This window comes from Poecilia reticulata, linkage group LG2 (assembly GCF_000633615.1).
Source record: "Poecilia reticulata strain Guanapo linkage group LG2, Guppy_female_1.0+MT, whole genome shotgun sequence".
NCBI lineage: Eukaryota > Metazoa > Chordata > Actinopteri > Cyprinodontiformes > Poeciliidae > Poecilia > Poecilia reticulata.
The window spans coordinates 20,974,890-20,993,833 of record NC_024332.1 but is presented as its reverse complement, the minus strand read 5'-3'; the positions used below and the strand labels follow the sequence as shown (position 1 = coordinate 20,993,833).

Here is an 18,944-nt window from a genome sequence, read left to right as displayed (position 1 = left end):
CTGTTTCTGCAGCTTCAGAGGGAAAACTTTGACTTCATCTGTTCCTGAAACTTTGATGRAAACATTTTTCAGCTTCATTGGATCAGCAGCATCTCAGGAAATACAGGAAATGTTTCAGATCCAACAGAAGGAATTATTTTCAACATAAATTATGGATCTGAAAGCAGCCAACCTCTGCAGGTCAGGTGAGCCACGTAGGGAACGCCGTCCCGTTCCCCAAAGTAGATCCCAAAATGAGAGAAGTATTTGTTCCTGGGATACTCCACGATGTCTCCGGGGAAAAGCTTTGGCCGTGAGTTAATCTGGAGACACGAAGGAACCAAACCAGTCAGAAAACTGATCCACGCTGGTTCTGTTTGTTCGAAACGATCCGGAAACGGTCAGCATCACAGGAAACCAGCARGTCAGAGGTCACTCACCTTGTCTATTGGACAGTAAACCAGCAGAGGTCACTCACCTTGTGCATTGACAGAAAACAAGCAGAGGTCAGAGGTCACTCACCTTGCCCATGACTGCGTTGTTCTGCGGCTCGTCCTGCTGTGATTCTGCAGCTTGACGTGAAACAGGAACCTTCCTGCTGCTTTGCATACAGCGCAGCCATGTGGTGATGATGTCACGGCCCACTGAGCATGCTCACTTCACGCCTTCAGCAGCGTCGTGCCCGGCCAGCCCAGCCGGCCCGGCTCGGCCTCAGCAGAACCTCAGGGCAGAATCTCYGCCTCCTGCTGCTCCCGGGTCAGCCGGGCCTGGAATCATCTCTGATCCATGAGGAGCCAACATGACCGCCTCCCAACATGGCCGCCTCCCAGGACCGGTGGGCGGGCCGCCAGGTGTTTCCTCAGCAGAAACAGGAAGTTGTGGTTATTTTCTAGAGAAACATCAAACAGCTGAACTGAAGCTGGAAAACCCAGTGTATCGTTTTTAGTTTAACATTAAATTCTTCTTGTCACTGAAATAGAAAACATGGAGGCCTGTCTCCATGGAAACCAGCCTCAACACACAAAGGTGAATCTCTAGGAAATACAAACATCCATTTTATCAAGTTAAAATAAATTAAGATTTTATTTGGATTTTTAAAGTCAAATAAAGTTYATTAATAAATCAGATTTAAGGACTYGTATCTTTAAAAATTATCCAAGTTAAAAAAGTCACAGATATTAAAAGTGTTTATGAAAATTAATTTCTTCGTCCAGGTGGTTTTRCATCAAACCTCATTAATTTGCATTTTAAATAAATAAATCAAACTTAAACTTCAATTCTAAAATTAAAAGYTATGTGAACAGATAAAAACCATAAAAATGTTTTTTACTTTTATTCAGGAGTTTAGACAGAACAAAGCAGCTGCTAACATTTCCAAGCTCAAACTGAATAAAACTGAAATTTGTAAAGTTTATTTATTAATGAGCTGAAAGTGGCTCCAAACATTCTTCACTGTCTGATGATTAAAAGTTTATTAACTGATCCGCAGGGTCACTATTTGGCAGGAAATGACCTCAGCAGACAGGAAGTCAGGCAGCACAGTAACAAAATACATCAGTGAATTAAAACATACAAATAKAAATCATCTTCAGAAAATCAACATTTAGAGGAAGTTCAGTGTAGAAACATGAACGCTGTTTCCAAGTAGTCAGTGCAGCAGCACACCYGAGTTTACCTCTGACCTGAGCCTATTTAAATCAGTGCAGAACAGTGTGCAGCTTTTAAAATCAAGTTAAGAGAATGTTTATATTGTTGGGAAAGGCAGGAAGTTGGCAGGAAGTTGRGAAGAGGCTTCCTGTTGGGACCAGGCACTGCGGTGTTTGCGGTGAAGCGGTTCCAAGTTACAGCAGCTGGCCGTCTGAGATGACATGGTGACCTCCAGGGGCGTCTGGGGTCCCGGGCCCCCCGCCCCCCCCGGGGGCGTGCTTCCTCTGGTGGCGCTTGTAGTTGTCCCAGTGGGCGGTGGCGTAGCCGCAGCGGGCGCAGGCGTGCGGCTTGCAGCCCGTGTGGCGCAGCATGTGGCGCTTCAGGTTCATGCTTTGGTTGCAGCGATGGCCGCAGACGGCGCAGCGGAACGGCTTGGCGCCCGAGTGGATGCGCTGGTGGCGCCGCAGGTTGGCCAGGTTGCCGCAGGCGTAACTGCAGGATGCGCAGCGAAATGGCTTCTCGCCCGTGTGAACCCGCAGGTGGCGCCGCAGGTTGTCCAGGTGGGAGGAGGCGTAKGCGCAGTGCGGGCAGCCGTGGGGTTTCTCCGGGGCAGGGCAGCGGGGCGGCAGCGGGCGCCGGGGGGGCGCCCTGGGCCGCCGCTGGGCCCCAGCTGGGCGCACCTGGAACCAGAATCACCAGGTCAAAGGTCAATCTGGTACAACAGAATATTGGAACAAACAAAAATAATGAGACAGAAAATAATCAGCAGGAGAGGAGAAAAAGAGACATCGGAGTCTGGTCAGATATTCTGACCAGACCAGATTATAATTTAGTTATAAACTAAATKTTAATGTTATAAACTAAACTATGTTATAAACTAAACTAAACTGTGTTATAAATGAAACTGTCATCATCTGAACTGTTATAAATTAAACTATGTTATAAACTAAATTACGTTATRAATTAAATCTTCATTGTTATAAACTAAATKATAATGTTATGAAARACATTATGTATAGAAATKCATTTGATAATCAGCGATGGAAATGGTCTGAATCGTTTTAAAGRTTTTAATTTCTGGTCTGTTTGAAAAGTTTCCTACTGACTGAACAGAAGTGACTGACATGTTTCACTCCTGACGTTTCCATATTAGAAGTGGAAACAGAAACTAGAACTGAATTATAACTTAATGCAGTTTATTTATTTACCGTCCTGCAGCCTCAAACCACAGAAGAAGAAACTCTGGGTTTCTGCTCTGAMTGGCCGGCTCTTAAAGGGCCAGTCAGAAAACGTCACAMAATGCAAAGTRTTCAGCTGCTTGCTGTTGCCATGGAAACCCCCAGTGATTGGTTAAAGCAGGAACTCACCTGTCCAGGTTGGACCTCTGCCCCCCCATCCAGGGTCAGGCTGCACAGCGGGACGAGCATTGCTGGCAGGGGGTCGGGGCCAGGGCTGGGGGTGGAGTCAGGGCCAGGGGTGGAGTCAGGGCCGGGGGTGGAGCCAGAACCAGCACTCCCTGCTGGCTGCAGGTAGGAGCAGTCCTCCAGTGGCAGCTCTGATGATGGCAGAGAAGAAAAACGTCTGACGGTTTCTACTAGACCAAATGGGGGCCAAAACCGGCCCGCCTCAGCTCTTTAAGGGGTCCACATAAAGAGCCACATCACATCTATCAGTCCCTGCAGTTTGTCACAGGAATTCATGCAAAAATATGAAATAAATGTCTGCAGTTTCTCATGCTAATGCATCATTGAGAGTTTATTACAAATTGTCAATAAAATGGTGAAAAGCTAAAGTATTTTGACTGCTCAGCCTGACTTCCTGATCGATACGGGGAGTGGTCAATATGAGATTCAAATCAGAGATATAAAGGGTGTTAGAAATAAAATTATTATTATTAATGAAAAGATACATTTAATGTCAGACATAAATTAAATATTCTTAAATTAGYTCCACAAAAATCAGTGAAAATCAAAGAAATTGTGGAGGAGCTGAAGGGGACGAGATGTTCAACAACATTTCATCTCTGAATCAGATATGAATATTTCATCAAGCATTCTGGAGCGACCGGCCCTTTAAGAGCATCTGTGATGCAGATACAGCTCAGTCTGAACAGGCTGACCCCACTGACCCCCGCTGATCCCMSYSRMCCCYRCTGACCCCTGCTGACCCCCCCCACMRGCTGATGCAGCTGTGAGGCGTTTCCCTCCCTCAGTTCAGCTTCACTGCTGGCTCCGCCCACAAACTCTCTCACTTCCTCTTCCTCTGATCGCCCAGCATGAAGCAGCTCTGATCCTGAACACTTGGCAGCAGGTCACCCTGCTGCATGATGGGAAATGTAGGACTAGAAGTGTTGGGCTTTACCTTCTCCGCCCTTTGTCCTCCTCCTCGGTTTCCTCTGCTCCTCCTGCGGCACCGCCTGCRCGTGCATGCGCTGGTGCCTCCGCAGGTTGCCCATGGAGCTGCAGGCGTAGCTGCACTGGGCGCAGCCATAGGGCTTCTCCCCGGTGTGGGTGCGCAGGTGGCGCTGCAGGTTGACGAGCTGCGCCGAGGCGTAGGGACAGATGGGGCAGCGGTGCGGTTTGCGGCCATCGTGGACGGTCATGTGACGCTTCAGGTGGTTGGAGTAGCGCGAGGTGAAGGCGCACAGCGAGCACGAGAACAGCCTGCAGGGGGCGCCGCTCCCACCAGCCGACCTCYGCCTCCTGACKGTTCGGGGGGTGGAGCTCCGCTGCTCACAGGTCAGACAGTAAAGCTCCGCCCCAAAAGYCAGACCCACACCTGGAGCAAAACGCAGAGCGAGTCAGACGAAAACTAAACTTTTTCAAAATTTAAACTTRAATAAATAAATTAAAATAAAATTAAACTAAATTGTAATGAAACATTAAAAAGGCTAAAACGCAAGATAATTTTTTTTAATGTAATTTAAAATAAACTGCTAAATTTTAATTTAATTAATAAATGAAAAGAAAAACTATGCATAAATAAAAGAAATAAAACAAAAAACTACAAAATTATGTACTATATATGTTATACTTTGTAGTATATTTTTATTTAAGTATAAATAAAAATAAAATAAGAGCAAAACACATAAAAAAGAACAAAAAATGAAATAAAAACAAATAAATGTGATAATGAATAAAAATGAACAGAAACTACCAAACCATAAACAGTCATTTTGTTACCGAGGCTCAGTCCGCAGCCGTGGCAGCACAGCAGGGCCGGCACGGCGGAGGCTGCTGGTGCTGCGGGCTCCAGACACAACGCTGCAGGAAGAGAGGAGCTCCTGTCGCCATGGAAACCTCCCACCGTCCAGCCTGTCCCTCCGTCTCCGTCCAGCAGGAAGTCACTCTCCAGAACCGAGCCGCTTGGGTCGGATGGCGCCGCCGCCTTGGACCCAACTGTAGACAGGACCCAGAGGTCAGAGGTCAGATTGAATTCTGGAGATAAGGAGCCCAGACCAGAGACCAATGCTGCTGCTCGGATCAGCAGAACCACAGTAAACGGGTCTGGATCTTTACTGGTCAATCCACTCAAAAGCTGAGATCCAGAGCCGCCACTGGTCTAACTGGTGTGACTGGTGAGCAGGAAGCATGGGGGGGGGGAAGGAGGGGCGCAGGGAGGACAGGAAGTGGAGGCAGGAAGCAGAAAGGAGGATGAGATAAGGCGTCCTGAGGAAGAGCAGTAGTCTTCCTCAGTGGCAGATATGGGGGGTGGGGGTCGAGCCTCCAGCCCAGTCAGACCAGTTCAACCAGTCAGACCAACCCTGATCCCAGTTGAAGCCTCCGGTCTGGAGCAACAACGGTCCGGTCCGCTCCGGGCAGACACTTCCTCATTGCGCGGAGGCATTTCCGCGGACGGCGCGGTGCTGAGCCGCAGGTAGACTCACCTTTGAGCGGCTGCGGGTGGGACTGCTTCCTCCGCGGCATGCTGGAGCCTCTCCGCCCGGGTCCCGATCCGATCCGTCCACCAGCCAGCCAGCTAACTGCATGTCATCATCACCCTCACCCTCCTCATCATCAGCTCCTTCCTCTTCCTCTTCCTCCAACGGACAGCGGCGGCGGAGTCATGGCTGACTACCGCCTGGAGCAGAATCGCAGAAAAGCGCTCAACTTAGAGCAATACTGGAATAGAAGCAGCTCAGAATGAGCTACACTGACGATCAGCAGCAGTTTCACTAATGACCACAAAATAAACACTTTAACAACTTGAACTTTCTGTCACTTTTGCTGTCTCTGTCATTGATTTCCAGCAAGTAGACGGAGCCATTCGGCATTGGAACCAGTTAATTTCTCCTTTAAAAACAGGTCACCACTTAAAATTTAAGCCGAAACTAAAACTTTACCCTCGATGTTCCCGTTCGCTAACAAACTGACCTGAGGTTCGGTCCAGGAGCAGCGAGAAGGGAGAAAATCACGACGAAACTTTAAATGCGCTGTTCGCTGCTGTCAATCTAACTCTGCTGACACCGGCGTCTGCGACCCACGTGACCTCACTCAGCACCAGGGCATTGTGGGAAATGTAGTTGGCAGACGAGCCTGCTGATGAACTCTTTGCCCAATTTAGCATCCAATATTGTTGCCGCGCCCTATTTCACAGAAACATTCAACCAACGTTTAAGCACCAACAGAAAGTTTCTCATATAAAACTCTTTGGAATGAGAAACTTTCTCAGAAAACAACATGTTTCACATGATAAAATGTAAAACTAATTTTTAACTTTCTTGTTATAACATATGACACTTTATTTACTCGCTAGCTTTGGTGGCTACATGCTGTGTTTAATCTGTTCTGAAAGTTAAAGCTCAGGTTTCTGTTGCTGTTGTTATGATAATCTATTTCTTTCTGGACAGTGTGTTTAAAAGTTAAGAACATGCTAACGAATAGATATTTTACAGATGCAAGTATGGAAAAGCTTCAGTTAAACCAACCAAAGCAGTGATAAATAGTTATGGCCTGCACCTGAAGTGAGTGGCCTGCCATTTTGGATGCTGAACCCTTCTGTAAGCTCCAGAAGGTTTTCTATTAACAATAATATAATTACACACTTTGCTTTCTCATAAATATTACAATGAGAGTTTTCTAACATACTTATCCAGGTTAATTTATACATTTCAGCAACTATTAAAAACTGCTTAACAGATTAAACTTGCAAAATAAAATGAAGACCGCATGAGTTCCTGAGTAAAACCATCCTCACATTTAATTTAATTAACTTTACCCAACATAAAAATAAACTTTGATTACCACGTATTAAATACTGAGATCACAAACAACAAAGTTCTGAGAAACAATTTGGGAAAACTTTATTACAGTTAATTAAACATTATTCAGATGTTGAAGCCATTTTTATTTCCTTAAAATAATTAACATGTTAAACATCTTTATATTTGCCTGAAAATGTTAATCAAACACTAGATATACCTTTTTACTCTGTCCTGCAGTTTTCCACTCAAACACTCTCTAAAGTCCTAACAAATATTATTTCCTTAAATGAAACATTTTAAGTTTCACATCAACGTTTCATCATTTCCAGGATGAAAATGATGTTTTCATCCTGGAAAACATMATTTTCATCAGGTTTCAGTTTTCTGAATTTTCAGGAGAAAAACGGCAGTAAGGAAGAGATCTGTGCAGGGGAGAGATCCGGTCCGGTCCGGTCTGGTTCGGTCCAATCAGGGGTGAGGGGTCCGGTCCAGTCTGGTTCAGTCCAATCAGGGGAGAGGGATCTGGTCCGGTCTAGTCCAGTCCGGCCTGGTCTGGTCAGGGGAGAGGGATCCAGTCCGGTCTGGTTTGGTCAGGGGAGAGGGATCCAGTCCGGTCTGGTTTGGTCAGGGGAGAGGGATCCGGTCCAGTCCAGTCAGGGAAGACGGATCCAGTCCGGCCTGGTCCGGTCCAATCAGGGGAGAGGGATCCGATTCGGTCTTGTCCAATCAGGGTAGAGGGATCTGGTCCAGTCAAATTCGGTCAGGGGAGAGGGATCCGAACCAGTCCAGTCCGGTTAAATTCAGAAAACGATCATACTGAACACTCTGTGGCCCTGCAGCCGCCAGGCTCTGCCCTCCAGCTCTACAAGTCAAACATGGCCTCAAACTCGTCGATCCTCTGCCGCGTGTTTCCTTTGCGGATCTTCTTGAAAGACACGGTTTTGTACTTGGACTGGCTGCTGTTTTTCTTCTCCTCCTCGTCCACGTCAGCCTCTTCCTTCATCTTTGGGGAGTTTGGACCTCCTTCACCTTTGCTTCCTTTGTCGTCTGTAACTTCCTGTTTCCTGTCCTCCGCAGGCGGCGGCGTGGCGGCGTCCATCAGCCTCTGATGCCTGCAGGAAGCAGGAATATTGTCACTTTCTGTCCATCTGTTGGTGGGTAAATCTGAAGTGAAGCCATGTGACCTGGTGTGTGAGGCTTGTATGGTTTGTGTCACCAGTGTGGAATTTTAATTAGATCTTAATGAATAAAGTCAGGCTTAAATATTCATTTGGCAGGTCTGTGCTCAGCCAGTCGGTAAATGTTATGTAACGCTGCAACAGAAACAAAAGGTGCAGCTTCAGGTTTTAACATTTCAAGTTTAAACATTTCAAGTTTAAACAAATTATTATTTGTTATTTGTTAAATTATTAGCCAGCGTTCTGGAGGAGATTATCTGACCATATGCGCCTTTATCATGCTGTCATGCATTTGCAGAACTTTAGAGCAAATCTAATCTATGTGAGGCCTGGCTCTATAGGGCGCCCCCTGGTGTATACCTCAATCTGATATTTCAATAAAAATTGTGGCTACTTTTTTCTTTTTTTAAATTATTTTGATTTAAACTTTCTTTAAATAAAAATCATCAACTGGACATGTGTGTAAATGAGTCTAAAATATTTTAATAACTAGCAGCATATGAGTGAAGTCTAATTTTTAGTGATATTGTTTTTGATAATGATTCCAGTCTGCAGTGAAATCAGGGTAAATGTTTCTAAGCTCATTTCAGCAGCAGTCTGCTATCAAAAGACATTTAAACTCCATAAATCTCTCTAGAAGCTGTTTTCTGGAGTTAAGTGACTGTGACGTCAGCTGTCCGTTTGACAAAGAATATAATTAACTTGTAATGACCTTCCGTGGCCACAGGCGTCGCCATTTCACACAGAACCGAAGCTTTACCGGGATTCAGAGCGAGAGATTTTAAGTTTTTACCTTCAGGTGAAACCAGTCCGCAGGTTCAGTCTGCTGCTGGGAAACCCGCTGCTGGATCTGGCATGAAGTCCCAGTGTTCCCAGTGTTCCCAGTACTCCCAGTCTTTGTTGCTGCTCGGTGGTGTGGGATAATGTGCCCACAGTGGAGGGTCTGGCTCTCTTTTCTGCTTTAGAGGTTCAGAATCAGATGGAGTGAAACTTTTAGAGCAATTCGTTTCCTTCGTTTCCAATATTTTCTGCATTTGTTCCTTTTCTTTATTTTTTTCTCTGCTTCATCTCCAGATTTGTGACGGTAATCCTCTCTGCCTAACCCTAACCCTGTCCTCTGCTTCCTGTTTTCTTTCTCCTTGATTATAATTTTCCTCCGCCTCAGAGCAGAATAAGGAGAATCGTTAACACACACGTTATTGTCCTGCTTCATGTTTTCATCCATGTGCATCATCTGTAAAACCTCCAGCTGGAAGTGAACCAGTTTGGATAAAAATACACTGATCTAATATTTCAAACTATTAATCCCTAAAAGATTAARACTAGTTAAAAATAATCTCAAACTGTCACACATGATCAGTGTTTATAAAAAATTATTTCAGGTTTCAACAGCTCTCCAGCTCGGAAACTTCAGCACCGCCTCATACTGTCCACCAGATGGCAGTGTTACATGAGGAAGTCATGGCGTCATCACACTTGTTTCCTTCAGGTCAGATCAACAGAATATTCCTCTGATGAATTTCTGAATATTTCAACTGTTATGACTCATCTAGAGCTTCGTTCATCCAGTTTCTGCAGATATTGTTGTTATTATGAGCTGAAAACTTTACCAAACGTAACTCTTTAGTTTTTCACATCTGGACTTCCAGGTCTTCAGTCTCGCACAGAACAAACTTTATTGGATCTGTTGGAGTCAGTGGTCGATAAACCTGGTTCTGTTGTGTGTTAATGGATATTATTTGGTGTTTGTATTTTTAGGAGGTGACTGAAGTATTCAGCTTCTTTAACCCGGTCAGTACCAGTGCTCCACTGGTCCCAGCGTTACCAGTTCCATCTGATGCAGAATAAAGCAGCATGAGGCTCTGAGATGTGAGATAAAATGCAGCTTTGTGAGGTCAGGTTTTCCTCCTCCAGCTATAAATAGAGCAGAGATCTGGTCTGGGTGTGATCAGCGGCGAGGTGTTGATGGACTGGGAGAGTTTGGAGCCTGAAGCTCAGTCAGACGCTCAGCTGCAAAGCTGAAAGCCTGGAGGATTTTCATGCTCATGTAAATTTCATCAGGAGGCTGATTCTCCTGGATCTCTATCAAACTAACATTTTACTCACATCCACTGAACCGTTTCCTCCTTCTCAGGCAAATTTGAGGCGCTGCTCAAAAAAATGAAAAATGCAAGTGACTGTTTCTATGAATATTTATTAAAACAATGAAATTAAAGCAGGAAAATATATCCTTCTGTCAGTAGTTTCACCTCATCATAAGAATATATGCACTAAATGGGTTTTGATAATGGTTTTAAACTCCACACAGGTGCAAAAAAGAACTAAATATTTTAAATAATCTCACTGATAACATTGTGTGCAAATATTTCCTCCTAGTCTGAATATTTCAATCCTGAATATCACTGTTCAGAAAAAACAGCAGATTAAATGAATGCTGTAATACCTCTAGGTGGCCAGTAGGTGGTGACGGTTATTCAGAGCCGCAGAGGGAATTGGACGCAGAAAGCCAGTCCAAGTGACTCCAGTAGGTTTGTGTTTTCCAGCCTGGTTCCTGTCCGAAGGAAAAAACACCAAACTGTTTTTAGTAGGCAGAGCTGCGACCTCAAAGCTCTCATTCTTCACATCCGAAGACTTTTCTCCGGGCCTTGGCTTCCTGCTGCTCCCTCCAGGCACAGAGGACTTCGTCGTCCTCGGCCTCCGCAGCGGTCCGGGCCCGGATCCTCCGTCTGGTTTGAGCAATGAAAGCCTCGACGTCCTCATCTTCCTCCTCGTCGCTGGGGTCCCGCCTCCCTGCGGCTTCGCTGCCGTTGTACCGTGAGCGATGAGCGAATCTCGGGTGGGGTGAGACGCTGTCCGTCCCATCCTCGCTGGACCGACCCGGTCGCCTGTAGGACTGTGTGAACCCGTTGCAGGAGTATTCTGCGTCTACGCCTGACGGATCTTCACCGAACCTCGACCGATATCTGGAAGTCACGCCGAATGCTTCCTCATCGTCTTCTTCAGCAAACGAGTGTCTGTGATCAGAGAAGTCAAACTGGGAAGCGGAAGCATCCAGATCGTCGTAGGGATCCTGAGATGGATCAGCTTCTGCACCTGAGGACAGTTTGCCTGGAGGAGGTCTGACACTTCTCAACCAGTCGTCAATGCTGGTGTTCCGGTCTTTCTCTATCGCCGGGTTGAGATTCAGGCAGCCGGAAAGACCGTAGCTTCTTTTGGGTTTCTCCTTTTTCTTTGTTTCTTCGAGAAACTCTTCCTCTTTCCTCTTCTTGTCCTGCTCCTCATCCTCATCTTCCTTTGGTTTCTTCTTCTTGTACAGCGTGCTGCGTTTGTTGTCTTCCAGGATCTTTTTCTTCTCATAGGTTTCCCCTTTCTCCCTCATTTCAGATTTGATCTCCTTTTCTATGGCATTCAGTTTTCCCAGGTTGACCTGGTCTTGGAAGAGGCTGAACAGAGGAACGCTGGTCGTGGTGATCTTGGTTTTCTTGGAGCCCAGAGCGGACCCGATGTCCGACCCCAGAGTGGAGCGTCGCCCACTCAGACCAGACATGCTGCTGCCGCCGGAGAGGACAGATGTTGCTCTGGTGTGACCCTTTGATAGAGTGCTGGAGTAGGACGCCCCGCTGACCCAGGAGGCCCGGTCATCCTCTGCAACGCGGCCTGTTAGCATGCTAGGCGCCGCTCCAAAGCTGAGCTCAGATCCAGCACGCGATGGAGGAGGCAGGCTCAGTTCGCTCTGCTTCTGCTTGATTGTTTCAGTCACAACATTGGCAATCCAGTTCTGAATGCTGGCAAGGTTGACCATGGGTTCACCTCCAGGCCCTGGCACTGCTGGGACTGGGAGGACTGGGGGCAGGGCGTGGCTGGCAGACTGAGTGGATCTTGTACTTCGAGGCTGTGAAACAGAGGACATGGTGGACGACCTGCCACTCAGCATGGACATGTTGTCGTTGTTGGCAACGCTGGGCGGGCCAGTGACACCGGCTCCTGCACAGAAGGCGGACAGAGGGATTGTCCCGCCGCTGATGCAGCTTTCTGAATCCCACCCACACATGGACTGACTCTCCTCCAAGGTTTTCTTGGAGCGCTCCAGAATCTCTTCACGTCTCTGCCTCCGTTTGATGGTCGCCGAGTTGTCGCCGCGGCTGAGCTCCAGGATCTCCTCTGTGTTTTCCTCACCGAGGCGTTTCTGTTGCCGCAGCTTCCAGGCCTGGTACGCCGTCAGATTGACATCCTGGAAGGATGGAGTCTTACTCTCCTCCTCTCCATCAGCGGCTGAACTTTTCTCTTCGTCCTCTCTGTCTTTTTTGTTCCAACCGAACTGGATCCTCTTGACGCGCCAGCGCTCCAAAGGCGTCATCTTCTCCTTATTCTTCTGGCAAAAGTTGTACATGGAGCTGGTGTCAGAGAGGATGCTGTCAACCTCAGCATCAATCTTCTTGTTTCCGTTCTCCGTCGCTGTGCTCTCGCTACCTTCGTCATCCTCTGTCTTGCGGTAGCGCGCCGCGGCTTGTTCCTCAATCTCTTTGAGTCGCTGCTTCCACAAGTCAGAGTAACTGGTGCAGCTGGAGGTGGACATGGCGTCCGAAGAGGGCCTCTTGTTCCTGTGCGTTAGCCTCTCTTTGACAGCTCTGATGTCCTCGCTAGTGACGCTCTCCCCATCATCTTCCTGCCTTGCCGCCTTGGGACGGCCAGCGCTGAAGGAGTCCTCCTCGCCGTGGAGCTGGGCCTCCCACCATTCCTCGCTCTGGTACTTTTCATTTCTGCGCTGCCACTCGCGGATCATGCCGTCCAGGCCATCGTTGTCATCCTCAGCTCCGTCCTTTGTGCCCGTCTGACCCGGCAGGTTGATCTCCCGATGACCCACTTCCTGATCCCCGTTGTGGAGCGGCCCGTTTCGCAGCGCCACAGCCGCTGCAGAGGAAGCGATGCTGCTCATCACGCTCTCTTCGTCTTCCTCCTCCTCCATCATGATGGACTGTGCCTTCACCTTCACCATGCTCCGCTCTTCCTCCCCATCCGTCTCTTCATCAACATCACCCTTTTCCTCACCGAAGATGCATGCTCGGGCGCGAGCGTCAATCACGGAGCACTGGCTGAGCGTTTCGTCGTCGTCGTCGCGTTCCTCCATCAGCGTCTCATTGAACTCTCTCAGCTGCTTCAGGAAGCCTTCGTTGGGGTTGATGGCCCGTTTCTTCCTGATGGTGGTCAGCGCCTCCATGATCGTCATGTTCTGGAAGATCATCAGGTAGGACGCCACCAGAATGGCCGACCGGCTGACGCCCATCATGGACACAACCAGAACCTTTCCTGCAAAACAAACAGATTCTGAGTGAGTCTGGGCTTTTGAGGACAGAGAATCGTTTAGTTGCAGAAAAAGAAAAACAGCCTCTGAAATGTTACGGCCTGCGGAGAACTGGAGGCTGACTTTCCTGAGGGAAAACTCATGAATAACTACAGTGGACATTATCATCATTTTTCCAGGAACTATGATCTGCAGGCTCATAAAACATTCCCAGAAACCAAATTATAGACATTAAAAATATGCTATTCTGGATCTCTTAGTGCGTCAGTGATGTCTGCTGCTCAGGGACACACAGATAAAACTCTGCTTTCAGCTCAAAGGATGAAACAAGTGCTTTGTGTAAAAGGTTTCAGGGAGAAACAGGATGAATGAGGGAATAGAATTAATCAGTAAATGTCAAAACACCTCAGAAATCCAACAAACCAAACTTTAGAGGAGTTTGTTGAAGCACTTCATTCCAGAATGAGGGAAATTAAGAGAAGTGATGAATTTCAAGTCAAACGTCAAAGTCTCATTTCATACGGAGTCGAGTTCTGCAAGGARTAGGCGGAAGATGAGGCTTCAAACCGCAGGAGAAAGGAAGCAGGTGGTTACTGAGGTCAACCGCAGGACCTGATCCCATTGGCCGACAGACCAACCAATGAGGAACAAAGAGGCAGAGAGTCTGCAGGTTCAATGAAGAACGTCCAACAGATCCAACCTCTGACCTAACCGGACCAGGAGTCAGGTTCTAGTTCATGTTCTGGTCCTGGTTCATGTTCTGGTCCAGGTCCAGGCCCTGGACCTGGTCCTGGTTCATATTCTAGTTCTGGTTCTGGTTCATGTTCTGGTCCAGCTCCAGGTCCAGGTCCAGACTGACCTTTGTGTGTGAGCAGAGCCTCGTCCAGGAACTCTGCGGTGGGCCTGAAGTGCTCGGCGATGTCGGCGTCAGGAAAGTCGTCCAGCTCGATCCCTCGGTACTGGATGTTCATGTCGGCGTAGAAGTCCTGGCTGGTGTAGACGCCGGTACCGTGGGCCGTGTTCAGGATGTGTGTGATTCCCATTCTTTTCAGACGGGCCTTGTTCACCGCAACGGATCTGAAGCGGAAGCACAGTTCTTGGATATTGAAGTTCAAGCCACTGAAATGACCACACTCTGCACTCACTTCTCAGCGATGTGAATGTTGGGCCAGACTTCGTCCACAGTGTTGGTGGGCGCCTCCAGGCGGTCCTGGACCATGGCCCTCTGGATGTCCAGCACGCAGGGCGTGTTGTAGGGGCTGTGGTCGTCCAGCATGTCCCGGACCCGGTTGTACAGATCCTCCACCATCAGCTGCTCCGCAGACTCCAGCATGGACTCTGGAACGGACTCAGGGCGGGCGGCGCGTGGCGGCAACTCTGTGGAGGAACGGCCAGTTACCATAAGACAACCGAGGAAAGATGACCTTCAGTTTTTACTTTACATTGTAGAAAACTCCAAAAGCCATTCAGTTTTTAGCTGGAAATGCTGAGACCTGGAGTGAAAAATGAGTCACTCCAGTCAGTGACTCCGAACACGACAAGAAGCCCCACAGGAAATGACATAGCAGGTCAGCCGAGCCGGTCGGTGGCGCTGTAACGCTGCCAGAGAAGGGCAGCGTTGCCTGATTGGCCCGTGGTTAAAATTTACGTTTGTTTTCCCAACATTTGATGGGTTTTCAGTGATCCGAGGAACAACGTTGGCACATTTTAATAAAATACTGAATTCAGTTTAGACTTTTATTCTGAAATGTCTACAATCTGTTGATGGTGACATCATCAATGTTTAATCACTGGTAACCAGGAGGAACTACAGAAATCCCAGAACTAATTTAAAATGACCAAAAACAAACACAGCAAAGCACTATGTCCATACTTTGACTAGGCCGTTGTTGTTTTGTCCTGCTGATGACCCAATTTGGACTAAACCTCAGAGGAAGGTCGACTGAGTCTGCCATGTTCCCCATGCTGCCACCACCAACATGGCAGCTGGCCTTCGACCCGCATGGAGCTGCAGGCTCAGAATCAGGTTCGGGTTCTGTTCTGATCCGGGTTCTGGATCAGCTTCTGGTTTTGATCTGGGTTCTGGATCAGGTTCTGGTTCTGATCTGGGTTCTGGATCAGGTTCTGGTTTGGGTTCTGGTTCTCAATCAGGTTCTGGTTTTGGCTTTTTTTTTGATAAAAAGTTTTGCGTTAGGATGTGATAGATTTTTTTTTTTAGTTTATTTTGCTAAACTGATCACATGACCAGGATGTCGCTGCTGGCGGAGAAGACAAAGACAGGAAGTGGCAGGAGGAAATGCTGCCATGTTTGTTACTGACTAATCATGTGAACAAACGTATTCACATTAATTAAAGTTCAGCAGTGATAATAAACGACATGAATTTGTTGCTTGGTTTTGTCATAAATGGATCTGAACTCTGGATGTTCATCTGTTGAATCTGTTGGTCTGCGTGGTTAGCATGTTAGCGTTAGCCATGCGGCCCAGAGGGAGGGAAAGCTCTCCGGCTGTCATCCTGTTTCTGCAGATGGAACAAGAATCATCCATTAAGCTGCCACTGGGCCAACGGAGCCCATCTGAGAGACCAGCCATTACTGTCACTCTGTTGCTGTGCTAACCGCAACCGTCTGCATGACGATGAGCAGAACCGTGTGCCCTCGTCTGACCCTGCAGCTTCACAGCTTTATCACACTTCAGAATTGCCATAGAAACGCTTCAGAATCGCCATAGAAACACTTCAGAAACATTTTAAAGTGTTTTAAAAACCTTCAGCAGTCGCGTCAGAAGTAGTAAAAGCAAGGGAGCAGGGCCAGGAGCTGGACCAGCTGCTGCTGTCCAACCTGGCCTCTGCTGGACCAGCAGCTCAGGACTTGGAGACAGGAACATGGTGGTGGCAGCATCATGCTGAGGGGATGGTGCTAGATATATGAGAGAAGCTGAGAAGGTCAGGCCCAGCCAGCATACCTAGGTGGGCCCCATATGGGAAAAAGAGGGCAGACAATATGGGTCCCAAAAGGGTTTGTCTGCATTTTCCATGGTGGCCCTACATGGGCAAACATGTAGGTGGCCCTACTGACCCATATTGTCTGCCCTCTTTTTTACCATATGGGGCCCACCTAGGTATGTTGGCTGGGGGGATGGAGGAACAAAACATCTAGCCTACCCTACGGTCTAGTCAAAGTCCAAACCAACATGTGGACTCTGACTAGGTCGCGTCAGTTCCCTCTCACCTTCGCTGATGATCTTCTTGGCGGCGACGGCAGACGACAGATGGATGGGCTCCATGACGATGGAGGAGGCGTCAGAGAACCTGGAGGTCAGGGAGGTCATGGAGAAGCTGGGAGACGAAGAGGAGGAGGAGAAAAAGGAAGTCAGTCTGGGAAAAAAAATCTGGTCCTGAGAGAATCAGGGGTTGAATTCATGATATTCATGAAGTTCAGGGAGAAAAAGATTCAATTTGTCCAGAAAAACTTCAGATTTCTGCAGATGTATTGTTGTTATTATTAATATTATTATTAGTAGTAGTAATAATAATTAGTACTTCTACTAATAATAAGTATTACTGTAATATTGTACAATATAATAATAATGATATAAAAATGATTATTCTTATTACTAGTACTCATGCAAATTATTATTATTATTATTATTATTATTATTATTATTTATCAATACCCTCATCAACACCTGGGCTTCCTGCCGTTACCTAGGAGACGGGCAGCGCAGGTAACGAGCCTGAACTCCCCGCACCTCCTCTTCATCAGGGACCGCCTGGTCGCTGGACTCCTCGCTTTCATTGGCTGTCTCCATGGCAACCAGGATCCCGCCCTATCAAAACTGAGAGAAATTATTTGAGGATGTAGATGACATCATCAGCTCATTTTCAAATTTAATTTCTTAAAATCACTAAATTATTATTTAATCCGGCAAACTATCAATAAATTAAATGTCATTTAATTTATTTATATTTGTTATTAACACAGAAAAACAAGATAAATACAGAAATATATAAAGCAACAACATTAAAAATGAGGATTATTTATTATTGCTTTAATATTTTTATATAGACAAGAAAATGGAATAAAGTATTTATAAACAGAATAAATTAAACAAGTTGCAAACTACAACTGAAAACTTAATTTAAAAATACAAAAATTAAATTACAAATAAATATTAAATATTGTAAAGACATGAAAACAAATAAGAATATGAGAAACCCGGTTCATCCGAACCTCTGGTTCCGATTGGACCGCTGATGGTTCTGTCCCGATTCAGACTGACCAGAACCAAAACCAGAACCGGTCCGACTGTTAAATCAGAAACAGAAACAGAACCGGTCTCCCTGTTTAATAAAGAGCTTTTAGGACCAGAACGAGGACCGTGTTCGGTCCGGGCGGATCCGCTGTTTGTCCTGCCAGAGTTATTTTAAGCTGCTGACAGCTGCAGGCCCGACAGCAGCAGAACCGGGCCTGGAACCAGCAGCTGACCTCAGAACCAGGACCAGAACCAGAGGAACAACAGGTGACGCTTCACATGGCTACCTGAGTGTGTGTGTGTGTGTGTGTGTRTGTGTTTCTCTGTGTGTGTGTGTGTGTTTGTGTGTGTTTCTCACCTGCGGCGGACCGGAGCTGCTCCTCAGGCCGAACCGACCCCCCTCTGACTCTGCGGCCCAAATTAGCCGCGCTGGTCTTCCTCCTCCTCCTCTTCCTCAGAAACCCGACACCAGCAGCTGTGTGCCGTCACTTCCTGGTTCCTGGCGCTGATTTCAGGGTTCCTTCCTCCCGGAACTTTTCCTCCTGAGGCCTGAAGTCTTTTCTATGCTACAGAGGAAGCCTTCAACTAATCCAGATTACAGTCCAGATTAGAGTTCAGATTAAAATCACAAACTGGATGTAGAGTTTCTGCTTTAGTTTGGCTTCATGAAAGCAGCTGTAAGAACATAATTATAATAAATTAGTTTTATTAGTTTTAATGGTAATTTTCATAACTGTTGGTGTCTTCCTGTCTCATGGTTTCCAAGACAACCAGATTATTAATCTGTTCATAAATTTCCTTTCAGGTCAGATTATCTCTTTATTAAGAACAGATTAAATTTTCAGCAGTTATCGTCATAAGAAATAATCACCAAGATAGAAAAGTATTTTATTGCCATTAATTTTGGTTTTGTTGATATAAATTTAAGAGCATCTGATGAGATTTTTTAAATGTTCATATCTCTTTAGTGATGCATTTAATGCACATAATTTCACCCATTGAAAGTTTAAGTTCCAGTTTTCATCTTCAAAGCAACGCTGATTAATAATCAATAACAGATTTTGCTTCTGTGCCATAAAAACATTGATGCTGAGTAAAAATATGGGTTAGGGATTGACTATCGGATTAATAATCTGAAACCTGGAAACAAAACAGTTTGGATGGAGTTTACACTAAAAAGGCATTTTGATAACTTTTTATAGAATCATTATTTCTATTGATGATGATGTCACTCACAAGATTCTGTAAAAACTTCCCTGCTTTAATAAATGCCTTCAAACTGCAGCTGCTGCAGCTAAGACGCATTAGCCACAGCTAAAGAGGCGTTAGCTGTAGCTTAAGCCGTGTTAGCCACAGATAAAAACACATTAGCTGCAGCTGAA

The 18,944-nt window shown here is 46.5% G+C and overlaps 2 protein-coding genes across 4 annotated transcripts; both read right to left on the bottom strand.

Moving 5' to 3' along the window:
- Positions 1-1,297: 1,297 nt before the first annotated feature.
- Positions 1,298-6,146, bottom strand: LOC103456630 (zinc finger protein 513-like). 2 transcript variants are annotated; one of them, XM_008396295.2, is made up of 6 exons: positions 6,000-6,146; positions 5,513-5,747; positions 4,809-5,024; positions 3,988-4,404; positions 2,994-3,181; positions 1,298-2,306 (listed from the first exon to the last, which is right to left on the bottom strand). In XM_008396295.2, the coding sequence occupies exons 2-6, from the start codon at positions 5,550-5,552 to the stop codon at positions 1,821-1,823; spliced, it is 1,347 nt and encodes a 448-aa protein (XP_008394517.1). In that variant the 5' UTR covers positions 5,553-5,747; positions 6,000-6,146; the 3' UTR covers positions 1,298-1,820. The 2 variants fall into 2 exon arrangements, with proteins under 2 accessions (XP_008394517.1, XP_008394527.1); XM_008396305.2 differs by having other exon boundaries at positions 5,513-5,706.
- A 4,035-nt stretch (positions 6,147-10,181) lies between these two features.
- dusp27 (dual specificity phosphatase 27) lies at positions 10,182-18,026 on the bottom strand. 2 transcript variants are annotated; one of them, XM_008396330.2, is made up of 6 exons: positions 17,921-18,026; positions 17,015-17,145; positions 16,539-16,645; positions 14,455-14,686; positions 14,169-14,386; positions 10,182-13,314 (listed from the first exon to the last, which is right to left on the bottom strand). In XM_008396330.2, exons 2-6 carry the CDS (start codon positions 17,116-17,118, stop codon positions 10,619-10,621), a joined length of 3,357 nt encoding a protein of 1,118 aa, XP_008394552.1. In that variant the 5' UTR covers positions 17,119-17,145; positions 17,921-18,026; the 3' UTR covers positions 10,182-10,618. The 2 variants fall into 2 exon arrangements, with proteins under 2 accessions (XP_008394552.1, XP_008394560.1); XM_008396338.2 differs by having other exon boundaries at positions 17,015-17,136; positions 17,921-18,013.
- Between the last annotated feature and the right edge of the window lie 918 nt (positions 18,027-18,944).

What these genes read in the sequence shown, in the direction of transcription:
- dusp27 (XM_008396330.2), bottom strand. Translation starts at nt 17,118, where the DNA reads ATGGAGACAGCCAATGAAAGCGAGGAGTCCAGCGACCAGGCGGTCCCT. An exon ending in AACATTCACATCGCTGAGAA is followed by an intron (nt 14,387 to 14,454) that starts GTGAGTGCAGAG and finishes CTTCCGCTTCAG; the next exon opens with ATCCGTTGCGGTGAACAAGG. An exon ending in GGCTCTGCTCACACACAAAG is followed by an intron (nt 13,315 to 14,168) that starts GTCAGTCTGGAC and finishes TTTGTTTTGCAG; the next exon opens with GAAAGGTTCTGGTTGTGTCC.